At 48.3% G+C, this 12,845-nt stretch overlaps 1 protein-coding gene across 1 annotated transcript in view; it reads right to left on the bottom strand.

Annotated features, from left to right (window-relative positions):
- RNF32 (ring finger protein 32) overlaps positions 1-12,845 on the bottom strand; it is a gene marked incomplete at both ends in the record, with an annotated part of 30,916 nt that overhangs the window by 276 nt on the left and 17,795 nt on the right. Inside the window, one exon of the mRNA XM_084897293.1 lies at positions 501-668. Coding sequence (XP_084753419.1) covers positions 501-668 — 168 coding nt within the window. The remainder of the gene's footprint in view (positions 1-500; positions 669-12,845) is intronic.

Genomic DNA, 12,845 nt, shown 5'->3' with positions numbered 1-12,845 from the left:
AGAGACAGGCGTCTGCTCACATGAATGAGTCTCGTCCTGTGGTAACATAACACCAAACATCCTGTCACTCCTGTGAAAACGAAAGGGGGTCGGACCCGCCTGTGGTAAGACATTTAGAAACAAAATCCTTTATAAAATACTGAGCACCGATAATACAGATTTAATTTTAAGCCATAGAACGGTCTTTTTCAGAAAACAACTCTAGGTAACTGTCAAATATTATGAATGTTCTTATTTTTATGACATTCAAGTAAGGTTTTCCTCCGCTGGATTCTAGTGGCCCTTTCTCCCGCGGTCCCTGCAGCCCCAGGCGGAGCACGGGGGGCGGTGGAAACGCAGCACCCGCGGTCTGCTCCCTTTGGTGTTTCCTCTGTTGGCATCATCAAAGCAGAACTTCAGACAGAGGGCCTGGCAGTCACCCAGAGCAGGTGTGTGAGTGTCTGTGAAGGTCAGGTCCCTAGGCCTCCCTCCGAGGTTGCCACCCCCGGTGGAGGGCCTACCTGTGCCTGGATCTCCTGCCAGTCGTCGTCCGTGAGCCTGCGGCCACACTGCCCGTCCAGCTGCTGCAGGACGCTGCGGTTAACGGCCAGGCAGTGGTCGATCTCAGCGAAGAGCTCGTCTATGTCCGTGTGGTAGGAGCAGAGCATGCGCTGGCTGATCTCTGTGAACTGGAAACAGGTGACTCGATGGTGGTGGCCAGCAGTCGGCTCCCCTCAGGCCTCTGCCTTTGGGGAACGGACATCTGGCTGGCTGTCTAACTCCTTGTCCAGGGGATCTTTTTGGTAACCTCTAGGCCTGAATTACCTGGACAAGTTAGACAGCCAAATTTCTTAACAGCAGATGGAATCGATTCATGGATGTCTGCCTGCCCCTTTGCCACAGAGCACAGACGTGGGTGGCATTTTACATTTCACCTCAAATGTTTAAACAGCTTGTTTGACAATAGTGTGTGGAGGTGCAGTCTCTAGTGCTCCGCACGCTCAGTTCTTTCTTTACGGCACTATGGTCTTCACATGAAAAGATTTAGAGAAGCTTGGCCACCTTGTGGCCAAGTATTTAATTGGGTGTTTCTGGCTGATTGTGGCACAGCGCACTATCTCCTCCTGCTGGCAGAAACCGGAATTGCAAGCGTGAAGCAAAGGGATTGCAGGCCTGGATATAGTGTGCATTTGCTGCTGTGCGATTAGTGAAGTGGAATGTTTCTGGATAGTGTGGGGAATGGACTCAGGGGTGATTGCCTGCTCTGTTGTGTGCCATACCAGGGTAAAACATGCAAAGTAGCAAAACCTGACATCCTTCAGTGTCCTTGGGACTCTGTTTGGCCATGCACCACAATCACTCTGTGAATCTCCTTGATCTCTGTGATTTTTTAAAAATATATTTTTTATTGACTTCAGAAAGGAAAGGGGAGAGAGATAGAAACATCAATGATGAAAGAGAGTCATTGGTTGGCAGCCTCCTGCATACCCACCACCAAGGGGATTGAGCTCAAAACCTGCGCATGTGCCTTGACCAGGAATGGAACATAGTTCGACTCCCAACCACTGAGCCACACCTGTTGGGTCTGTGAATTTTTGTTGTTGTTGTTAATCCTCACCTGAGGATATTTTCCATTAATATTTAGAGAGAGTGAAAGGGAGAAAGGGAGCAGGAGAGAGAAATGTTGATTTGAGAGACACACACCGACTGGTTGCCTCCTGCACAAGCCCTGACGGGGGGTGGAAGGGGGCAGAGAGCAAACCTGCAACCCAGTTCCATGCCCTTGACTGGGAATCAAACCCAGGTCTTTTCGGTTCTTGGGCAGATGCTTCAACTACTGAGCAACATCGTCCAGGGCTCTGAATTTTAAAAAAATTGATTCTTTTGAGAGAGAGAGAGAGAGAGAGAGAGGGAGGAGAGAGGAGAGAGGAACATTGGCTTGTTGTTTCACTTATTTATCCATCCACTGGTCCATTCTTGTCTGTGCCCTGACGGGATCAAACCTGCAATCTTGCGTTTTGGAACGATGCTCTAACTAGCGGTGCTACCTGGCCTGGGCATCTCTGTGAATTTTGATCTCCAGAATTAGGAACCATCCATCCTTTTGTAAACACCCTTCATCAAGATGCCATCAACTCCTTTTTCAAAAGGTGAAGTCCTGTAGTTATTGGTTTATTAGGAATTTAATATCTTCAACTTTAGTAGCCTTTAAATGAACGCAGTGATTGTTTCTGTTGGTGTTTTGGTTACAGGTGTACATGTTGCAGGTGGTTTGCCCATTTTCCCTCGAGTCCTGCGGGGTTTTTCAGGAGGTGATGATGAGGTGATGAAGGCCAGTCTCAGGCAGCTGCGGAGGAGCAGGGTCATGGCTTCAGTTCAGCTGTGACGGCCTGGAGTCTCAGGGGCAGAGGACAGACTCACTGCTGAGCGTGTCTTATTTAGAAATACTGGGAAGAGAGGGGCACGTTGCGGGGGGGGGGGGGGGGAAGAAAGGGGGCCGGCATAGGGTGCCAGAGGCTAAATAAATGCAAAAAAATCCATTGGAAGTCCAATGAACTTTTTCAGCAGGACTGAAAATCAGCCCTGCCTTGGGCTCAATGACTGAAGGCAATTCCCTAACCTGATAATCCTTTTACTGTTTTCCAAACTTTGCCTTTGATAAGCCTGCATGCTAAAGGGCAGTGTGTATTCAAGTGGATAAAAGCAGATGGACAAGGAGTTTTCAGCGAGCTTCTCCACTAGAGGGAAGTTTCCGCCTGGCCCCCATGCCTTCTACATTCATTTCTTGTCCAGTTTTTCATTTGTGGGCTAGATCCTGAACCCTGGCTGTAAATGGATGCGGCATAGGGTTTGGGGGGTAGGATTGCATTTGATTTATTTTTATCTCCCAATCATCTCAAAGTGGTGTATGATATACTGAAGGGAAAAACTTCGTAGTGTAACTTTTAAGAACTTTCTAGCTACTCTAGGTGGGCACTGCCCAACAGAAATGTAACCTGGAATCTTAAAACTTCTAGGGGCTGGATTTTAAAAGTTGAAATTAATTTTAACGATATATTTTATTTAACCCAACATATCCAAAATATTGTCATTTCAAAATGTATCAATTGAATAATCTATTAAAGAAATATTTTACATTCTTTTTCCTAGCCTGGCTCTGAAATCCCAGGTGGACTGTGCGTTTTCATTCCATCTGAACTCAGAGGGCCTCCCTCCTGGCTGGTCCCGGTCGCAGGGGAACACTGTGGTGTGGAGGGCGGCGCCGGGTGGCCCACACCTTGGTCTCTTCCTTGTCCTCCCCAGCACTGAGCGGCCCACAGAAGTTGGCGTCTCACTCAGGCGCCACATTTCCGGCCGCCCGTGCTGGATGGGGCCACATGGCTCTTCCGAGTGGAAGTGGGTGTCGGGAGAACACATAGGGCTCCAAGGCCCAGGTGATGGGAACACAGAAGGACAGAGGGCTAGTGTGCCCGCTGCACTCCGGCCAGAGCTTCCATTTTCAGTCACTGAGTTAGGGGTTGCTCCTTCCAGCAAGAGGGGTGCGGATTCCTGGTGAACCTGTGTCTCGGGGAACTGGCTGATGAAGGAACTAGGCCCAGCGGAACCTCGCAGACGGTTAGTTGTGTGATGTGGGGGCATACATTCCATGGAGCTGGGCTTCGCACCTTCCACTCGGTCCTGTGCCGCTGAAGGAGGAGATGGCTGGGAGGGCGCTGCTCCGGCTTGTCCGCCCACGGGGGCCAGCCCACGCACCGCGGGCTCCGGCCGCGGAGGCCCCAGGGCTGCGGGGAGCGCGGTGGGCTGCGCAGCGCAGACAGCAGCGGCCGCGGCGGACGGGATGGCATGGCTGTCCTTCCACACGCGCACATGGCCGGTCCTTAGCGCCTCGAGGACACGGGCTGCCGCTGGGCGCCCGGACGGCTGCCAGGGAGCCGCCAGGCCCACGTCTCCCGGCCTCGCAGCCGCCCCGCTCCATGGCTCCAAGGCTCCAAGGCTCCAAGGCTCCAAGGCTGCATGGCTGCATGGCTCCAAGGCTGCATGGCTGCATGGCTGCATGGCTCCAAGGCTGCATGGCTCCATGGCTGCATGGCTCCAAGGCTCCAAGGCTGCATGGCTGCATGGCTCCATGGCTCTATGGTGGGCCTGAGGCGGCCGCAGCGGCCGTTGCAACCACGTGGGAGGACGTCAGGTCAGGGGTCAGGTCGGAGGTCAGGCCTCAGGCTGCGTGGGGCTAGGACAGGGAGGGCGGCCCAGGCGAGGCGGGTGTGAGTGGTCACATTCCCGCCTCCGGCTCCGTCCGCGGCCCCTGCCCCAGCTTGGCGGCCCCGGCTCTGGCTCCGGGTCCCTGAGCAGGTCCGTGGCCCGCGGGGCGCCGGGGCCTGAGGCGGCCTCCCGGTTCCCTGGTCCCCGAGGCGGCCTCCCCGTTCCCTGGTCCCCGAGGCGGCCTCCCCGTTCCCTGGTCCCCGAGGCGGCCTCCCCGTTCCCTGGTCCCCGAGGCGGCCTCCCCGCGGGGCGCCCGGGCCTGAGGCGGCCGCCCGAGGGCGCTGCTTCCCGCGCAGCCGCAGCCGGGCGCACAGGCCGCCCCGTCACCCCGCCGGCCCGCGGCGCAGGGGGAGCGGGCTCTCGGGCGGTGCTCCTGTCACCGCGCGTGATGGCGCCCGCGCCCCCCACAGCGCGCGCTCCGCTCGGCTTTCCGCGGGAAGCAGCCCGCAGGCAGCGCGCCTCCGGATGGAGCGGCACCTGGTGCGGAAGCAGCAGCCACAAATCCTCACGTGTTTTGCTTTTACTTTAGAGTATTTTCTAGCTTTTCAACCAAAACTGCCATTTTCCAGTAATTTACCAAAGTGACTACCACAGAGGGAGAGCAGAGCCCCGCCGTGTCCTCCGGCCTTTAGGGACGGCGGGCTCCTTTGGCCACGCTGAGTCCCCAGGACCCGGAGACAGGAGCAGGAGGGCCTGGGAGCCCTGGGCCAGCTGCCCGCCCAGGTCAGTGGGAAGGAGCAGGGACTGCGGACCGCTCCCTGTGAGCTCGTGGCCATGGCGTGGGAGTGCAGGACAAAACCAAAATATTTTCTAATTCCCATTGCAATATCTTTTTTGGCTAGGTTATTCCTAATTTGTAAACATTTGAAATATTTTTAGTTCTCAAAAATTATTTCTAAAGTACACTGTGTCAGCCAGAGAGCATGCTTTATGCACTTACATGGCTTACAATACGATGAATGACGTTTTGGTCAGTGCTCAGAAGTGCTCTGCTGGCCCTGAGGGAGTGTGTCCCAGCTGCAGGGGGCAGTGTGCTATGCTGTGAGCTCTGCCTCTGAGATCTGTCCGGGACCAGCACCGCACCGCAGCTCTTCCTGGTGAGTGCTGTCGGTAAGTACAGATAGTCACACACTTTATTCCTGTGTTTTTGCGCATATTTCTTTTGTAGCTGCACTTATTTTTATGGGCACATTCAGTCCAACCTGTAACTACCATTGACTGAGTCCGCCCTGCCCTGTCCTCTGCTTGTCCCACCGCTGCTTGGTCTTTCTCTCTGCTCCTCTCCCCAGTGGACATTTGCTGTCTCCGTGTTGTTTCTTCACTGCTTTGAAGGTTAGAACTGTGTGTTCTTTCAGCTGTTACCCTAGAGATGCATTCAGGATTTTGTCCTCATGCAGTGATCTCCCGAATTAGGTCACTGCCATGCCTTAACCCTGAGACACTGCCATTCTGACTGAGTCAGTGTCTGTTGGTTTACCCACATCTGCCACGCCCCTCGCACTGTGCTCTGCGTCTCTGCACCAGCTCTCTTCCATGAAAGACACCCTTCGGGGAAGGCGTTTTGGGGGCGCTCTCCCAGCTTTTGTCTGAGACTGCTTTTCTGGTGCCTCCGCCTGACCGGATTTCCATGTGCACGTGTGCAATTCCAGACTGCCGTCCTGTCTCTGTCAGGACCCGGGACGTCCTGCTGGGTGTTCTGGCATCTGCTGTTGCGGTTGCTCCTGGGAGCGTCGTCTGCCTTTTGCTCTCCTGCTTCGAGGATTCTGCCTTCAGTGTTACGCAGCTTCTGGACAATCCGCCGCCGTCGCCAACGTCATTCCCTCTCCCGCCCCCTCCTTCCTTTCCTCCAAACGGTACTGGAGCTCCTCCCTCCCCCTCTTCCTCCTGTCCTCTAAACTGTACTGGAGTTCCTTGGGCTACTTAAATTGCTATTGCCTTCCTTTCTGGAAAACTCGTAGCCCTCCTGCTTCCAGCTACAGCTACTGTCCCCATGTCCTGTTTTTCTTCCCCCTCCATGCCTATTCCTCACTCAGGTCCAAAGTCGGCGAAGTGCAGGCCGAGCAGGTGTCCTTGCTGGAGGCTGTCGGCTATTTCGATTTAATTTACACGTTCATGTCCACTCAGCTTTTATAACAAACAGTATTGCTTTCACACTTGCTAACAAAGCATTAAAAACTTTCATTTAGCCCTAGCTGGTTTGGCTCAGTGGATGGAGTGTCGGTCTATGGACTGAGGGTCCTGGGTTTGATTCTGGTGGAAGGCACATGCCCGGGGTTGCAGGCTGGATCCCCAGTAGGGGGTGTGCAGGAGGCAGCCAATCAATGATACCCTCTCATCATTGATATTTCTCTCTCTCCCTCTCCCTTCCTCTCTGAAATCAATAAAAAAAAAATTGTCATTTAATCCTCAATTATATGCTTTTCATTGAGAAAAATAATAATTTCCTTTACATGTAATGGTGACTAAAGACCACTAGCCTGGCTAGCAAGGCTCAGTGGTTGAATATTGACCTATGAACCAGGAGGTTATGGTTTGATTCCTGGTCAGGGTGGGGTGTGCAGGAGGCAGCAGATCAATGATTCTCATCATTGATGCTCTCTCTCCCTCTCCCTTTCTCTCTGAAATAAAAAAATACATTAAAAGTGAGTAATTTTAGCTTTCCCAGGTAGTGCTGCGCAGTGAGTGAGTGGAAGGCCTGGAACAGTTCCTAAGTGGTCGAGTCAGCAGTTTAGAAATTGCAGCGCTCTCTGGGCGGGCTCTGTGCTAGCCCGGACCATGTGACCAGGACCTTTTTCTTTAGTGCCAGGGCTCCCACATAGCAGGAAGGCGGGGTGGGGGCACCAAGAATCAGGAGGTGGGAGGGGCAAGCAGGCATGTGCCAGGGAAGGGTGGCTGTGCGGCAGGATGTGCACCTGGTGCCCACATCGCCAATGGCATCACCCTCCCCACATTTCACTTGATCCAACTTCTTTGCATACCCTCTGGAGGCAGAGGATCCGTGGCCTCACGCCCACACCCCTCCCTGCTTTCCTACGTGCATCTTCAGGACTGGCCAGCCTCCCTCCCTCCCTCGTTTCCATGACTCCATGCCTGTGCTCCCTGCTCTCAACTCTCTCGAGTACCCTGGCCCCTTCCTTTGCCCATCAGGGCTGGATGCTCTTATCTTGTTCCTGTGTGTACTCACTACTCCAGCAAGTTCCTTAGATTCGGGGTATCACCTCATTCATCTTGGCGAGGCCCTTAGCATTCAGTAAAAATTGGACTTTAAGTTTGGAATAGCTAGGAATGAGGACACACATGCCCTGTGCACATATTCTGACAGTTTCTTTCCAGGGTTAAAAAACAACAATGTCTATGTGCAATGATTTTAAAGTTACTGTCAGTTTCAAGATTGCATAAAAGATCAGTGTTTAGCTAATAACCATAACATTGACATTAGCTTGTTAATAAATGTACTGAAATCCTTCAGTGTATATTTAAAGCAAATTTCTGAATGTGAACAGGTGTGACTGTCTTTATTTTCATAGTTTCAAGTATTTGAAGGTTCACAAGGGAAATATTTTAAGATGTTAAATCAATATATATTTATTGACTACCTACTGTGACCCATTCAAAGCCATGTTCTAAGTATAGCTTTTATGGAGTATTTCTTAAATGTCAAATTCTCACGTGCTCAGTGTCCACCTTCCTTTACTAACTCCTTCTAGGTTACATGGGTCAGATGCCCTTAGAAAGTGAAGAGCAAGGACTAGCAAAGAAAAAAAAAAAAAAGACATGAGTGCTAGTTTTTAAACGAATGCTTACTATTAATTATTCAGAAATAGACAAAATGCATAAAATTTTGAACTTTAATAAGAATGATTGTCTTAATATATTTTTCCTTCTAAATCTCATATTTCAGATATTTGATGAGTAATTAAGAGTTCAGGTTATTGATATGTAAAGCAATTTCTGGTTACTTACAAGTAATGTACTGGCGAACCATTAAAAAAAGTATGCTCACAACAGTACCCAGGTGAACTCTGACTGCCCAGGAGGCCTCTCAGAGTGATCCATCTTGATGTCAGCAAATTGCTTACTAATGTGTTGACTTAGGGCCACCCTCAAAAGCAAAATGAAAAGCCTGGAATTTACAGCATATCAATGAATCAGTTGATAAGCTTTTACTGGTTTAATATCCTCACAGTCTTGCTGCTTGGAGCCACTTCAAGTTAGCAACAGAATGTTTGCCATCTCTATGTGATAAAGGAACTCAAAGGACTAAACAAACTTTCAGACCATTATGCTGTTTGGTGAGATGTAAATGAAAAAAGTAGGATAAATCTCACGCGGGAGGGTGTGGGAGCGAGCAGCCCCTAAAGTCAACCAGTGTCTGACAAATCACTAACTTTTTACACAATGGTTAGGACGTTTAGCTTGGGTGGAGATGATATAGTGCATTTGAAAAGTTTTAATTGCAGTCATAAAAGGCCATGCCTCAATTATATGACATATGCTAGCAGAACTTCCAGATAAGGATCAAAGGCTTTCGACCAGCAGCCGCTGCATTCTGGGCAGCACTTGGCCTCCCTGTGGGCCGGTGGCAGCCAGGGCTCGGACCTCTGCAGGTGGCTTTGATCTGAGCTCCCGATGCCCCAGGACAGCCATGTTGTCCTCACAGCCCTGCGTCCGCCCCAACAAAGCACTGCTGACTCAAGGTCCGTTCTGGACACTTGCTCACGGGGCAGAGCTGAGCATCTGATCTGCTGGTTCTTAGTCAGGACACTGTCTGTCTGAAAGAACCCGCAGGCAGCATGGCAGCACTTTGCTCGAGTGTAGTCTTGTTAGGAATGTGCCAGTGACATCTTAAAGCAAGGCGACTCTGTGCAGAGGAATTCTCAGTGTGTGGAGGCATTAGTATTTGTAGAAAGACGGCCTCTGTATTTTACCAGTAACACCCAACAGATGCATGAAAACTCAGTAGGAAGGGACTTCACGAATCCCTCTGTAGTATAGGAGTGGAAATGCACTGCCACAGCTCTCGCAAGGAAGACAGACTGACTTATAAAAACAGAATGGCCCCGCTCATCTACACTGTCTTCTCCCTCTCTTGGAACTCTAAAGGAAATAAGCACTTCCTAATTTACTGTGCCTAAAACACCCCATTGCTGCCTCTCTTTTCTATTGATTAGACTTCCTTTTCCCCTGATTGTAACTTATTGTTGGTCTCAACCAGTGGCTCTCAAGTACAGCAAAGAAGTTTTCACCCACTTCCAGGGTGAAAGAAAAAAATAACTTTAGTGGAGTGTTTTTATATTGCTAAATGTCTTCAGTGTAAAGAAATCTCCTTCAGTGTGGCCAAATGTTCTTACTTTTCTGGTGTTAAAATAGTCTTTCTTATATGAGATGATTCTGATGGGGTGTCATGTGTTAGTCCCAGCAGTCTGGAGGCAGTGGGTACAGCACTGCATGGGCTGCTGGTAGGGAAGGAGAACTGTGCCCCATTTGGTTCATTGGCTGGTGAGGCCGTGGAGCCGATGTTTACCACTGTCGACGGTGGGATGTAGATCATGATTTATTTCTGCTAGTAATGTGCAGTTTTAATTTGCATGAATTTAACATTCACCAGTTGTCAGAACGGGGCTTGAGCTTAGGAATGTGGTTAGGGGTGCACACGTCACCCCAGATCAAAGACTGGCTGCTCCGCAGGTGACTGAGAATTCACCGTATTGGAAGCTGTGGTTACTGCACAGTGTGCTTTGTAAAATCTCTAGTTTCTAAAATTGGACATTAAATCTCTAGTGGCTCTGTGCACGTGTAGGTTGTGGGAGGGTGACGGATGAGACCTGTGTCAGAGTTGAGCTGAAAGGCAGGCCTCTGCAGGAATGTCACTGCCTGGGTCACAGAGCTGTCTCCTACCCCAGCAGCCTCGGCAACGTCATTGTTAGTTTTAGCTGCGGAATTTCTTTATTTTTAAATGGGTGTGTATTCCCAGGAAACCTGCAGACACTGGTTCTTCTGAAGGTGGACTTTAGTACATGTGTCAGTTCTGGAAAATGGGGATGAATATTGAGAAACCCAAGAGTTATAGTTTTATTTTAAACTAGAGGCCTGGTGCACAAAATTCATGCACTGAGGGAGGAGGGGTCTCTTAGCCTGCTCTGTGCCCTCTTGTAGATATGTCCACCTTGGGGTGTGTCCACCTGCCAGCTTAAGGATCGGGCCCAAGCTGGCAGTCAGACATTCCTCGTGGAGTCCAAGTCTCTCAGCCCAGAACCACTCGTGGCTCACTGCCTGCCGAAGCAGAGGCAGGAGAGGCTCCTGCCACTGCGGCTGCGCTTGCCAGCTGTGAGCCTGGCTTCTGGCTGAGGGAGCGCACTGATCAGCAGGGGGGAGTTCCTGCATTGAGTGTCTGCCCCCTGGTAGTCAGTGCACATCACAGCAACTGGTCATACTGCCGATCATTCTGCCATTTGGTCAATTTGCATATTAGGGTTTCATTATATAGGATATCTCAGTCTGTGATTTTTAGTTTTTAATTGACACATAACATTGGGTAAGTTTGAGGCATACGATGTGATGGTTTGGTGTACTTACATGTTGTGAAATTATTACTATAGTAGGGTTAGCTAATACTTCCAACACCTCACATAATTTTCTGTGGTGAGAGCACTTAAGATTTACTGTCTTAGCAACTTCCAAGCATATAATACAGCTTTGTTAACAATAGTCGCCATACTTTACATCAGATCTGAGAACTTGTTCATCTTATAATTGGGAGTGTGTATACTCTGACCAATATCTCCCATTTCTCTGGTAGCTCCCATTCTACTCTCTGGTTCTGAGTTTGACTGTTTTAGATTTTACATATAAGTGGCACTGTATAATATTTGTCTGATTTACTTCACTTAGCATAATATCCTCAAGGTCCATCGTGTTTTTGCAAATGGTAGGATTTCTTTCTTTCTCATGGCTGAGTAATACTCTATCATCTGCCTGCCTGCCTGCCTATCTATCTATCTATCTATCTATCTATCTTCCTCATCTTCTTTATCATTAATCTGTGGATGGACCCTTAAGTTGTTTCCATGTTTTAGCTATTGTGAATAATGCTTCAATGAAGGGGTGCAGATATCCCATTGTGGTTTTATATCCTTTGGATAAATACCCAGAAGTGGGATTGCTGAGTCATATGGTAGTTTTATTTTTAATTTTTAAGGACCATCTATACTGCTTCCATAGAGATTGCACTAATTACATTCCCACCACCAGGTCACCGGGTTCCCTTTTCTCTGTGTCTTTGCCAGCACTTGTTATCTCTTGTCTTTTGATGACAGCCATCCTAACGGGTGGGAGGTGGTTTCTCACTGTGGTTTTGGTTTGCATTTCCCTGATGACTAGTGATGTTGAGCACCTTTTCATATACTTGTTGGCCATCTGGATGTCCTCTTTGGAAAAATGTCTGTTCAGATCCTCTGCTCATTTTTTACCAGTAATCAGATGTGGATTTTTAAAAATTATTAAGTTATATGAGTTACTTACGCATTTTAGATATTAATCTCTTATCAGATACATGATTTGCAAATATTTTATCCCCTTCTGTAGGTTGCCTTTTCATCTTGGTTGTTTCCTTGAGGTGCAGAAGGTTTTTAGTTTGATGTAGTCCCATTTATTTATTTTGGCTTTTGCTTTTCATGTCACATCCAAAAAATTGTTACCAAGATCAATGTCAAGGAGACTTTTCTCAATATTTTCTTCTAGGAACTTTATGGTTTCAGGTCTTAAGTCTTTAATCCATTTTGAGTTAATTTTTGTTATATCTACTTGATGAATTAAGCTCTTTATCATATAATGATCTTTGTCTCTTGTTATAGCTTTTGAGTTAAAGTCTATTTTGTCTGCTAGAATATGCAAGACTGCTGTCATTTGTAAGGAATACTTTTTCCTCCATTTCACTTTGATCCTATGTGTGTCCTTGAAGCTGAAGTGAGCCTCTGGTTGGATCCTATATTTTTACCCTTTGATTGGAGAAATTAACCTGTTTACATTGAGAGTAACCATTCATAGGCAAGGACTTACTAATGCCATCTTATTGTTTTATAACTGTTTTGTAGTTCCAGACAATTTATTCTAGAATATTCCACAGAATATTCTCATTCTATTTGTAAATTATAAGTGATCTGTGGTTGGTACTTTTGAGACTATGGAAGTCCATATTTCTCAATAGTCATTCACCCTGTAATTTACAGTAATTTAATTTATTGACATAAGTTCTCAAACTATTATTTGTGTAATAATCAGATAGTTTGGATGCATCTTTAGCATCCTGGGTAATGTGACATTGACTAGCATAGATCAATAATCTTTGAGATTCCATTAAAAGATATTGGCATTTTAAAATTGTAAGTTAAAATTATAGATTTTTATTTCCTAGTCCATGCCTATAGCTCACAAAGTGAATTCCATCAAGTTGGATAACGTAGGAACAATCATGAAATGTAAGTCACTGAGAAACAACTAAAAAGTGGCCTATCACCTGAAGCACAGCTCTGGGTGTGCTGGCGCAGGTGTTTAAGTGAGCGAGGCAGCGAGGAGGGAGGCAGAAGTGCACACCTGCTGCTAAC

The sequence above is a fragment of the Pipistrellus hanaki genome (assembly GCF_964339955.1).
Source record: "Pipistrellus hanaki genome assembly, chromosome: 10".
Lineage (NCBI taxonomy): Eukaryota > Metazoa > Chordata > Mammalia > Chiroptera > Vespertilionidae > Pipistrellus > Pipistrellus hanaki.
The sequence above is the reverse complement of the archived record's forward strand: the minus strand, read 5'-3'. Positions and strand labels throughout refer to the sequence as shown.